General features: G+C 45.1%; 1 protein-coding gene across 2 annotated transcripts in view; it reads left to right on the top strand.

Moving 5' to 3' along the window:
* Positions 1-2,558: 2,558 nt before the first annotated feature.
* Positions 2,559-12,735, top strand: part of ldb1a (LIM domain binding 1a) — a 103,379-nt gene continuing 93,202 nt past the window's right edge. The window contains exons 1-2 of one of the 2 annotated variants that reach the window (XM_072557225.1): positions 2,559-2,575; positions 3,168-3,337. In XM_072557225.1, coding sequence (XP_072413326.1) covers positions 3,313-3,337 — 25 coding nt within the window. In that variant the 5' untranslated portion in view covers positions 2,559-2,575; positions 3,168-3,312. Of the gene's footprint in view, positions 2,576-2,871; positions 3,338-12,735 lie in introns of those variants that run through there. The other variant, XM_072557227.1, reaches the window with a different exon arrangement.

Here is a 12,735-nt window from a genome sequence, read left to right as displayed (position 1 = left end):
GGTTGCCTCTTCCGCTCATCACTTCCCTTCCTAAATCCTCTGGGTCCTGCTCCTTCCTCACACACAACACTTTCTTCTCCCAGATCCATGCAGTGAATGATGGTTTTGGTGAGGGGCACCAAGAGGCAGGAAGCAAGCAGAGGGTTGGCGAACAGGAGAGATGAATGGCAAATGAGGAGTGAGACAGTGAGTGTTAGGGTCAGTGAACAGGCCACAGGAAAGAGGATCTTAATTGACATGTCCAAAGTGTAGTGAATACTGCTATTCCAAGGAATCTGAGCTACATTTGTGCAATTTGGGCTCATAACTGCCTTCTCTTTGACATTACTTTCATGAAATTCCACTGTTTCCATTCCAATGCCAGTCCATCCTCCCAGTGTCAGTCAGACCAGGTTTTCAGATAAACCTTGCCAAAAAGCCTGAAGTGACATGCAAAAGAAGAGTTAACTGTGTCAATGTGAGCAACACATATTCTACCTGTTAGAAGAAAACAAATTAGTAGAAATATCTCATTTGAGTAACATGACAGGCATATTTTCTTATCAGAGGACTATCTCTGTCTGCATTTGGTACCATCTTACACTGTGATTAGCCGCTAGCTGGATGATAATTAGTTTCTAACACTACTATCCTGTGTAAACTGTCTTGATACCCTGTGTTTTTCTTTCTGCTGTACTGTCCAGGTTCTGTTAGAAGTATCTTGCTGATCTATCTTGCTCTGCTGTGTTGCTCAATATTCATCAGGTGTGGATCTTCTAACTTTCACATGGGGTGGCAGTGAGAACAGTGTAACATTCAAAAAATACTGCTCCTGCTGTTTAGCACACTGTACAGTATGCACAGATCTCCCTGTTTAACATATCAGTATGTACAGATCCCTGTTTAAGACACTGTTCAGAACACACAGATCTCCCCTTTAAATGTACTTTTCAGTACACACAGCTCTCTCCATTTAACACTGTTCAGTACACACAGCTCTCCTTGTTTAACGTACAGTTCAGTACCCACAGCTCTCTCCATAGTACACACAGCTCTCCCTGTTCAATGTACTGTTCAGTACACACAACTCTCCCTGTTAATGCGCTGTTCAGTACACACTGCTCTCCCTGTTTAACGTACTGTTCAGTATACACAGCTCACCCCATAGTACACACAGTTCTCTCCCTTTAACAATGTTCAGTACACACAGCTTTCCCTATTTAATGCACTGTTCAGTACACACAGATTCTTGATTGGCCAAGTCTTTAGCGTGTACTGCTTATGGATACTGTTTTCCCTCATGTGTTATGTAATGCCTAGTCTTATAAGGAGGCCTCCCAGTGTGTAATGCAGCGCTGGCCCTCTGCCCAAGGCAATCCGTTCGAACAGAACTTTCCTTGTGTGCGTGGGCAAAATTACTTGAGTGTCCATTATCCTTAGGAATGTCTTGTTTGAATTGAGAATCTAACCTTGAGGAAAAAAAGCCTCAACTCTAGTCAGGAAGGGAGAACTGAAGATGATTAATTTAAGTTTGAGGAGTGAATACTGGAGCAGAAATATGACTCCAAACCCTGGGACCACATTAACCTGTGTGCCTCTGGACTGAGCACTGTGAATGCCCGCAATGCTTGTAATTTAAGGTGTTAGTCACCTGTACGACTCTGTTTCGTCAGATGGTTGTGGATTCACATTCAATCCCAGGGATTTGATAGCATATAATATGTATTGACAATCCCAACACAATATTTAGAGAGTGCTGCATATTCAGAGGGGCTAGATAGAAGGAGTACTCCACTCAGAGCTGCTGAATGCCCTCAAAGGTGAAGCTAAAGAATTCCATTAAGTAAATGAGGTCCGCCTTGTTCTATGCTCAAACAATATACTTATCCCTCAAACAATGTTGTTGAAACTGATATCTGGTCAAAGTTAAAAATCACACAACACCAGGTTATAGTCCAACAGGTTTAATTGGAAGCACCTGGTGTTGTGTGACTTTTAACTTTGTACACCCCAGTCCAACACCGGCATCTCCGATATCTGGTCACTTTATTGTGAAGCTGTTTGTGGGATGCATGTGTTGGTGCAGTATTCTTTGTGTTGAAATGTTGGCTAGACCTCTGCCCTTAATGGGAGGAAGGCCTGCCCTTGGAACTTGATGACTGACTATCAAAAAAAGTCATCATTCCCCATATTTCCAGGATTCTAAAAACAAAAAAAAATCAAGTGTTGAAAAAAAATCATAATTTTATTATAAAATTTAGAAATTGCTGGAGAAAACACAGTTCTGGCAGCTTCTGTGGAGAGGGAAACAGTTAATATTTTGAGTTTGATGTGCCTGTTCTTTAGCCCTGACCTTCCAGACCTGCTGTGTTTCTCCAGTAATTTCTGATTTTATTCCAGATGTTCAGCATCCATAGTATTTTGCTTTCTCATATTTTTATCAAACCCCCTTTGACTTTTCTCAGGGATTTTGACGGCAGTAGTGTCCTGGAGATGACCTTCAATTCAAGGAGACTCCAGGGTCATCCTGGTCGGTTTGCATCCCCGAGGAGCCGAAACACTGTTGATTCCTCTCTTTAATCCCAAGGGCACATGGGTAAGACCTTTTATTAGTTAACCCAAAGCTGAAATTAAAGATGGGACTTTGCAATTTGTTATTGCCAGTGCAGCTGTGGGCAGTACAGTTCCTGGATTCGTATTTTTTGACCTCTGAACATAAGCACAGGGAAAACAAAAAAAAATGTGGACTATGGTTCTGAAAGGGTTAACATTCTCATTTTGTCGACTGGCAGTGGGGGAGAGGAGAGAGGGAAGGAAGGAGCAGGGTAGAGAGGGGGGAAGGTGAATGACTTCTATTCGATGAATAAGCACTGCAGATCTAGCTGAAAGGGGTTAAGGTTTCTCCCTGTCTAGAGAGCAATGATGGATAGCGAAAGGAATTTGATGGGAGCAGGGTTTTTCAGTATAGAAAACAACCTTTTAGAGAGAGCGAGAGAAAAAAAATCTGGGTCACATGCTTGTTGTTGCTTTGCCATCTCTTGTTTCCTGGGTTACCCTGCCAGACACACACTCCACCCACTGAATTTAGTATTTGCATATTAATGAGTGGAGGCATTCCGCCTTTGAGGGACGAATAATTTCTGCTTCCTGTTTCTCTGATGGTCCCTCTTTTTTTTTCTCCTTCCCAGAGATTTCAGTACGTGACATCAACACACACAGGACACCATGAAGTAGAGAGAGGCTGTGCTGTCTGCTTGTTGCAACCAGAAGAGGAAAAAAAGGATTAAACAAAAACATATATACGTATAGGAAGGGAGTTCAGAGATGTGAAAAATGTCAGGAGGTTGTTCATGTCCTGGTGAGTACAGTATACTCCAGTAACTAATGGGTAACCAATTAACTTTATTGATGTGGAAATTTGTGATTTATGTGGGGCTGGGTTGAGGCCTGTGGTTCCACATTATTTTCAGTTCAAGCATAGCTGTGGAAGCAGAGAGAGGGAAAAAGATCCTTAATGTGTTTCTTTTTGTGGTTGAACCATTTTAGATCTGATCTGCAAGAATTTTTTTTCCCTGCAGTAGCACTCGTAGTGTGTAACAAAATGATGCCTGATTGTTTTATTTTAGATTTCTGTGCACACACACGTGTGCGTTGCACTTGTGGTTATTGCGTATTTAGTAATCTTGTAAAACACAAAGTAAAATGGGTTTTATAATATCCTCCAGTAGGCACATCATCAGTAAACTTTTACATTTGGTTTTGTAAGAGTGTGGCACAAAACTAATAATTCTCATTTGCTTTTGTAACTGTTATGCTTACCTACCATTTCATTCCAATAAATATTGGAGATATTTACTTACCATGCTTTTTAAAACAATTAGTGAGCTTCCTGGAAGCGAAAATTTGTTGGTGGCTTGGTACAGACCAGGAATTTATGTAAGCTTGTACACCACAAGTATTTGGGGTGCTTGTGCCATGCCTCACAGACGAAGAGTGTTCCAGATTTGGCTCCCTATCTGCCAAGAGTCTCACAATTGTGTTGAACAGTTCTGAGCTAGTGAAGGAATAAGTTAGGTTGGTTTCTTGCTTAACTTTGTTTGCAAGACTTCCTAGGCTTCACCCACTTCTAAAGTCTCCTCCAGGCAACAACCCCCCAAGGTACCAAGGGATTGTCAGGTGGAGGAGGCTACAGAGGTAAAGTGGACTGGAGACCGTGGATGTATTTGAAATCTTATTGCCTCAACTCTGAAAGATGTGCCTTTAATTCCTGAGTCCTAAGCTCTGCAACTCCCTCCTTAAACATGTTGAGATATCTTTATTCCTTAAAATTTTCCTTAAAACCTACATCTTTGACTGAGCTTTTGGCCACCTGTCTAAATATCTCCTCATGCAAGGTATCTTTGTTTTTGAGGAGGCAATGACCTAGTGAAACTATCTAAAAAGGGTAAAAACGATGACTGCTGATGCTGGAAACCAGATTCTGGATTATTGGTGCTGGAAGAGCACAGCAGTTCAGACAGCATCCGAGGAGCAGTAAAATCGATGTTTCAGGCAAAAGCCCTTCATCAGGAATACAGGCAGAGAGCCTGAAGGGTGGAGAGATAAGTGAGAGGAGGGTGGGAGCGGGGAGAAAGTAGCATAGAGTACAATAAGTGAGTGGGGGAGGGGATGAAGGTGATAGGTTAGGGGGGAGGGTGGAGTGGATAGGTGGAAAAGAAGATAGGTAGGTAGGACAAGTCATGGGGACAGTGCTGAGCTGGAAGTTTGGAACTGGGGTGAGGTGGGGAAAGGGGAAATGAGGAAGCTGTTGAAGTCCACATTGATGCCCTGGGGTTGAACTGTTCCAAGGCGGAAGATGGGGCGTTCTTCCTCCAGGCGTCTGGTGGTGAGGGAGCGGAGGTGAAGGAGGCCCAGGACCTGCATGCCCTCGGCAGAGTGGGAGGGGGAGTTGAAATGTTGGGCCACGGGGCGGTGTGGTTGATTGGTGCAGGTGTCCCGGAGATGTTCCCTAAAGCGCTCTGCTAGGAGGCGTCCAGTCTCCCCAATGTAGAGGACACTGCATCGGGAGCAACGGATACAATAAATGATATTAGTGGATGTGCAGGTAAAACTTTGAAGGATGTGTAAGGCTCCTTTAGGGCCTTGGATTGAAGTGAGGGAGGAGGTGTGGGCACAGGTTTTGCAATTCCTTCAGTGACAGGGGAAGATGCCAGGATGGGAGGTTGGGTTGAAGGGGGGGGGCGTGGACCTGACCAGGTAGTCACGGAGGGAACGGTCTTTGCGGAAGGCAGAAAGGGGTGGGGAGGGAAATATATCCCTGGTGGTGGGGACTGTTTTGGAGGTGGCGGAAATGTTGGCGGATGATTTGGTTTATGCGAAGGTTGGTAGGGTAGAAGGTGAGCACCAGAGGCGTTCTGTCCTTGTTACGGTTGGAGGGGTGGGGTCTGAGGGTGGAGGTGCGGGATGTGGACGAGATGCGTTGGAGGGCATCTGTAACCACATGGGAAGGGAAATTGTGATCTCGAAAGGAGGCCATCTGGTGTGTTTTGTGGTGGAACTGGTCCTCCTGGGAGCAGATACGGCAGAGGAATTGGGAACACGAGATGGCATTTTTGCAGGAGGTAGGGTGGGAAGAGGTGTAATCCAGGTAGTTGCGGGAGTCGGTGGGTTTGTAAAAAAAAATGTCGGTATCAAGTTGGTCGTCATTAATGGAGATGGAGAGATCCAAGAAGGGGAGGGAGGTGTCAGAGATGGTCCAGGTAAATTTAAGGTCAGGGTGGAATGTGTTGGTGAAGTTGATGAATTGCTTAACCTCCTCGCGAGAGCCGGCATCAATGTAGTGGAGGGAGAGGTGGGAAGTGATGCCAGTGTAATTACAGAAGATCAACAGCTCTACAGAGAGACAGGCATAGCTGGGGCCCGTACGTGTGCCCATGGCTACCCCTTTGGTCTGGAGGAAGTGAGAGGATTCGAAGGAGAAACTGTTAAGGGTGAGGACCAGTTCGGTCAAACGAATGAGAGTGTCGGTGGAAAGGTACTGTTGGGGACGTCTGGAGAGGAAAACACGGAGGGCTTGGAGGCCCTGGTCATGGCGGATGGAGGTGTAGAGGGATTGGATATCCATGGTGAAGATGAGGCGTTGGGGGCCGGGGAAACGGAAGTCTTGGAGGAGATGGAGGGTGTGGGTGGTGTCTCGAACGTATGTGGGGAGTTCCTGGACTAGGGGGGATAGGACAGTGTCGAGGTAGGTAGAGATGAGTTCAGTGGGGCAGGAGCATGCTGAGACAATGGGTCGGCCAGGGTGGTCAGGCTTGTGCATCTTGGGAAGGAGGTAGAACCGGGCAGTGCTGGGTTCCCGGACTATGAGGTTGGAAGCTGTGGGTGGGAGATCTCCTGTGGTGATGAGGTTCTGTATGGTCTGGGAGATGATGGTTTGGTGATGGGGTGTGGGGTCATGGTCGAGGGGGCGGTAGGAAGAGGTGTCGTCGAGTTAGTGTTTGGCTTCAGCGGTGTAGAGGTCAGTGCGCCAGACTACCACTGCGCCCCCTTTATCTTCTGGCTTGATGGTGAGGTCGGAATTGGAGCAGAGGGATTGGAGGGCTGCGCGTTGTGAGGGTGAGAGGTTGGAGTGGGGGTGGGGGGGGGGGGTGGACAGGTTGAGGCAGTTAATGTCCCGGCGGCAGTTGGAAATGAAGAGGTCAAGGGCGGGTAATAAGCCAGCGCGGTGTGTCCAGGTGGATGCAGTGTGTTGGAGGTGGGCGAAGGGGTCCTCGGAAGGTGGGCAGGAGTCCTGATTGTGAAAGTAAGCTCGGAGGCGGAGACGGCGGAAGAAGTGCTCGACGTCACAGCATGTATTAAATTCATTGATGCGTGGATGGAAGGGGATGAAGGCGAGTTCTTTGCTGAGGACTGATCATTCGTCCTCAGTGAGGGGAAGGTCTGGAGGAATGGTGAAAACTCAGCAGGGCTGGGAGCTGGGAGCTGGGATCTGGTGTGGGTGTGGAGTGAGGGGCGGAGCCTTCCAGCACCACTAATCCAGAATTTAGTGAAACTACTGCTGGACTACAAATCCAGAAACTTAACTAATGTTCTCGGGATGCGGATTCAAATCCCATCACAACAAATTGTAGAATGTGAATTGAAGAAAAGAAATCTGGAATTCAGCATCTACTGAAAACCATGATCTATTATCAGTTGTCAGAAAAACCCGTCAGGCTCACTAATGTCCTTCAGGGACGGAAATCTGCCATCCTCACCTGGGCTACCATATGTGTGGCTCTAGAGCCACAGCAATGTGGTTGACTCTCAACTGCACTCTGAAATGGCCTAGCAAGCTGCTCAGTTGTATCAATCGCTACAAAATCTCAATGAAGAACTAGACCACTTGGCATTGACCTAAGCATTGAAAATGACAATGGCAAAAACAACACAGTGGCAAAGTCCACCTTACTAACAGCTGAAGGTGAGTGCCAAAATTTGAGAGGGTAGTCTTACAGACGAGTCAAGCAACAACCTGACTTAGTTATGCCCACAGAATGATACCTTCAAGACATAGACACAAACACCACCATCATTATCCCTGGATATGTCCTGTCCCACTGGCAGGAATAGACCCAAAAGAGCTGGTGCACAGATGGGTGGGAATTGCCCAGGGAGTCCTCAACATAGACTCACAACCCCATGAAGTTTCGTGGTTTTCGGTTAAACATGGGCAAGGAAACCTCCTGCTCTTTTCCATGTAGAGTTCTCCATTGGCTGATGAATCAGTACTCTTTAATATTGAACAAGACTTGGAGGAAGCACTGAGGGCATAAAATATAATCGGAGTGGGGGACTTCAGTGTCCACCACCAAATGTGGCTCTCCATCAGCAGTACTGATGGGTAAGGTTCTAATGGATATAACTGCAAGATTTGTCTCTGTGGCAGTGATGAGGAAACCAACAAGGGAAAAACGTACTTTACCTCACCAGGTTGCAAATGCATATTTCCATGACCGTATAGATAAGAGTGATCATTGCATAGTTATAGAGTCATAGAGATGTACAGCATGGAAACAGACCCTTCGGTCCAACCCATCCATGCCGACCAGATACCCCAACCCAATTTAGTCCCACCTGCCAGCACCCGGCCCATATCCCTCCAAACCCTTCATATTCATATGCCCATCCAAATGCCTTTTAAATGTTGCAATTGACTTTGTGGAGACGACATCCCACCTTCACATTGGGAATACCCTCCAACCGGTTGTGTGGCACTAACACTGTGCTAAATGGGGCACACTTGGAACAGATCTAGCAACTTAAAACTAGGCATCACGAGGCTCTCAACAGCAGCAGAATTGTACTTCAGCACAACCTGCAACTTGCTCACCAGACAGTGCAGGAGGCATGATAGGAGCAACATCAGGCATATCTAAAAATGGCATGTCAACCAGATGAAGCCACCAAATAGGGCTACTTGCATGCCCAACAACAAAAGCAATAAGTGATAGAGCAAAGTGATCTCACAACCAGTGGATCAGATCTAAACTCTGCAGTCCTGCCACGTCATCCATTCATGAATGGTGATGGACAATTAAACAATTCACTGGATGAGAAGCTCTGCAAATATCCCCATCTTCACTGTCAGAAAAGCCCAGCACATCAGTGCAAAGACATGGCTGAAGCATTCACAGAAAACTTCAGCCAGAAGTGCCAAGTTGATGATCCATTCAGCCTCCTCCAGTGGTCCTCGACATCACAGATACCAGTCCTTGGCCAATTCACGTGATATCAAGAAATGGTGCAAAACACTGGATAGTGCAAAGACTATGGGCCCTGACAACATTCCAGCAATAGTACTGAAGATTTGCTGCTCCCCAAACCAAGCTATTCCAGTACTGGTACAACACTGGCATCTACGTGACAAGGTGGAAAATTGTCCAGCTATGTCCTGCACACAAAAGGCAAGTCAAATGCTACATGGCTAATTACCACCCGATCAGTCTACTCTCAAGCATCAGTAAAGTGAGGGAATGTGTCATCAAAAGGGCTATCAAGTAGCACCTGTTCAGCAACAACATGCTCAGTGATGCCCAGTTTGGGTTCTGCCAGGACCACTCAGCTCCTGGCCTCATTTCAGCCTTGGGTCATTCGTGGACAAAAGAGCTGAATTTCAGAGGTGAAGTGAGAGTGACAGTCCTTGATATTAAGGCTGCATTTGACCAAATGTGTCATAAGGGAGTCCTGACAAAAGTGAACTTGATGGGAAGTGGGGCAAGCTTCCTGCTGGCTAGAGTCATACCTAGCATACAGGAACATGGTAGTGATTCTTGGAGGTCAGTCATTGCAGCTCCAGGACATCTGTGTATCAGTTCCGCAGGTTAGTAGAAAAAAGTATAAAATATTTTTAAAAAAGGATAAAGTAGAAAATATTCTGACTCTTACAAAATAGATTCTTTTTGGGGAGTTTGGAGAGGGAACTGATTGATAGAATGATCAAAAAGAGACATTTGAGCAGGTTTATAAAAGGTTGCAGAAAGTATGCAGTTCTACAATGCTTTTTAGGCCCTCAATATGTCTCAAAGAACTCTACAATGATGAAATATTTTTGAAGTCTCCGTGATTTTTGTCAATGGCAGAAATGCAGCAACCTCCCATAAACAGCTATTCTGTAAGAACTTAGTTGGGGGATAAATATTATTCAGAATGCCAGGGAAACTATCCTGTTGTGCTTCAAAGTAGTGTTCTAAGATCTTTTACGTTCACCTGGGAGGAAGACTATGGGCTGAAAATGTGTTGCTGGAAAAGCACAGCAGGTCAGGCAGCATCCAAGGAACAGGAGAATTGACGTTTCGGGCATAAGCCCTTCTATGCCCGAAACGTCGATTCTCCTATTCCTTGGATGCTGCCTGACCTGCTGCGCTTTTCCAGCAACACATTTTCAGCTCTGATCTCCAGCATCTGCAGTCTTCACTTTCTCCAGGAAGACTATGGGCCCTGACAACATTCCAGCAATAGTACTGAAGATTTGCTGCTCCCCGAACCAAGCTATTCCAGTGCTGCTACAACACTGGCATCTGCGTGACAAGGTGGAAAATTGCCCAGCTATGTCCTGTACACAAAAGGCACTGCACTGGGAATGTCATTCTGTATTATGTACTCCTGTCTCTGTTAGTGTACCTGAACGCTGAACCTCTGACTCCGAGGCAGGTATGGTGCCTACTGAATCATGTTTGACATGAAAGGTCGGTGGGGAGGAGGCTTTGAAGAGGGAATTCTAGGGAGTGGGGTCAAGGAAAGCACATTTGGGTTCACTAGTGTTGTGGGCATGGTATTGAATTGGTAACCTTGAGTTCAAATCAGTGGCGAAAGTGAATTAAGAATAAGTCTGCTAACTTTATGTACTGCCAGGGATAGAATGAAAATGAAAACTGATGGATTGTTGTTAAACAGAAGTGGAAACCTGCCACCCACTACAACAACAACCTAACTGTTTGTAGCACCTTTTAAAATCTGTGAAATCAATGGTGGTGCCTCAGAGTAGCATCACTGTTTAGTTATGAGTGTCACGGAATCCTTACAGTGTGGAAACAGGCCCTTCGGGCCAACACGTCCACACCGACCCTTTTGAAGAATAACCCACCCAGACCCATTTCCCTACCCTATTGCTCTAGATTTACCCCAGACTAATGCACCTAACTTACACATCCCTGAACACTATGGGCAATTTAGCATGGCCAATTCACCTAACCTGCACATCTTTGGACTGTGGGAGGAAAGTGGAGCACCCAGAGGAAACTCACGCAGACACAGGGGGGAATGTGCAAACTCCACGCAGACCGTCGCCCAAGGCTGGAATTGAACCCGGGTCCCCGGCGCTGTGAGGCAGCAGTGCTAACCACTGAGTCATGGTGCCGCCACGGTGTTGTTTTAAATAGAGACTCTGGGAAGGTGCAAAATGAAATTTGCAAAAATGGCATCTTCTAACAGAGAGAATGCAGATTTTATGGGTTAGTTAGACAGCATCTAGCAGTCTAAAGCCCTAGGCCATAAATGCAAGGTAATCACTAAAAATTGTCTACACAATTCAGGAGAAACCTTCTTTGATCAGGTGAGAGTATGATACTTGCTATTACAAGGAGTGCTGAGGTGAAAAGCATAGATGAATTTAAGAGGAAGCTAGATAAGTGCATGAGGGAGAAAGAATTGGAAGGATATGGTGAGATAAAGGGAAGTTAAGAGGCCTATTTGGAGCTGAAATGCTGATATACACTGACTTAATTGGCCTGTTTCTTTGCACGTTTAATGTAAATTGATCGTATCAAATAAAATTTGACAGTGAGCAACATAAGGAGACCTTTATAACTGGTCATCAAAATATTGCTCAAAAAGGTAGGTTTTAAAAACTTTCTTAAAGCAAGAGAGCTGATTGAAGAGGCAGAGACATTTAATGGGAGGATTCTAGGCTTCTGAGCCTTGACAGCTGGAGACATCGCTGCCAATAGTGAAGCAATTAAGATCAAGAAAAACTGAAAGAACTGTGGATGCTGTAAATCAGAATTGAAAACAAATTGTTGGAAAAGCTCAGCAGGTCTGGAAGTATGTGTGGAGAGAAATGAGAGTTAATGTTTTGGGTCAATTGACCATTTCTCAGAGCTGAGGAAAGGTCACTTGACCTGCAATGTTAACTCTGATTTCAGTCCACACATGCTGTCAGACCTGCCTAGCTTTTCCAGCAACATCTGCTTTTGTTTCCAATTAAAATCAAGGATGCACAAGAGGCCAGGACTGGGAGAGTGTAGAGATCTCAAATATTAAAAGGGATGCAGCAAGTCAAAGGAAAAAGGGTGAGAATTTTAAAACGAAGGCATTCCCAGACTGAAAGCCAATAAAGGATGGTGGGTCCATTAGGTGATATGTGAGCAGACCTCTAAGGAATAAAGGGGACAGCAGGCAATTTTATTTAGAGTTCATTCTTTCGATGTAACAAGCCTGACATTCATTTCATGAATGTAAGTGCCCTTAAAACAATGGCCGCACTACTTTGAGACCCTGTAGTATATGTATTATGGGGCTTCCCACAGTGCTCTTGGTTAAAGGATTTTGACTGTGTTGGAAGAGATTGCAGTTATGTGGTGGGAAGAGGCTACAGGGCAAAATGGTTTCTCATCAATGTGTTTAGGGTTGGGAGCAAGTGGAGACAAATGAGCAGGACACAGCGTGAACGAAATTTGGGTGACGGGAGGTTTGGAGAAGTTGAAGTTTAAAGAAGATAAGGGATGTAAAGATAATTTTGAGATACTTTTATCACATGTATATTACTGGACCAATAATTATGACCCCTGGACTGAAGATCTCATAACATGCTTTCAAATTCCAACCTTTTACAATCAGTTAAATCTAATTCTGGTGACCATGAAATTACCAGATTCTGGTTAAAAACCCCATCTAGTTCATTAAATGTCCTTTTAGGGAAGAGCATCTGCATTATCTGGCCATGGCCATGCCCATGTCTCCAGCAATCTCTTTTTTATTCTTTAATATTAAATTGGCCAAGAAGACAAAAGTTGTATTCAATAAGGTGGCTAACGATCACATTTACAAGGGCAGTATGGGTGGGTAATAAATGCTGGATGTAGCCAATGACATTTGTATCCCGTGAATGAGTAAATTAGGAAATATAACATGGAATGGTGAGGGTCTGAGCTATTGGACTAACCACAGCTGCTACTTAATGTTGGACAAAACTTCATTTTTGTACACCTCTCATGCCCA

The sequence above is a fragment of the Chiloscyllium punctatum genome, chromosome 38, assembly GCF_047496795.1.
Source record: "Chiloscyllium punctatum isolate Juve2018m chromosome 38, sChiPun1.3, whole genome shotgun sequence".
Lineage (NCBI taxonomy): Eukaryota > Metazoa > Chordata > Chondrichthyes > Orectolobiformes > Hemiscylliidae > Chiloscyllium > Chiloscyllium punctatum.
The sequence above is the reverse complement of the archived record's forward strand: the minus strand, read 5'-3'. Positions and strand labels throughout refer to the sequence as shown.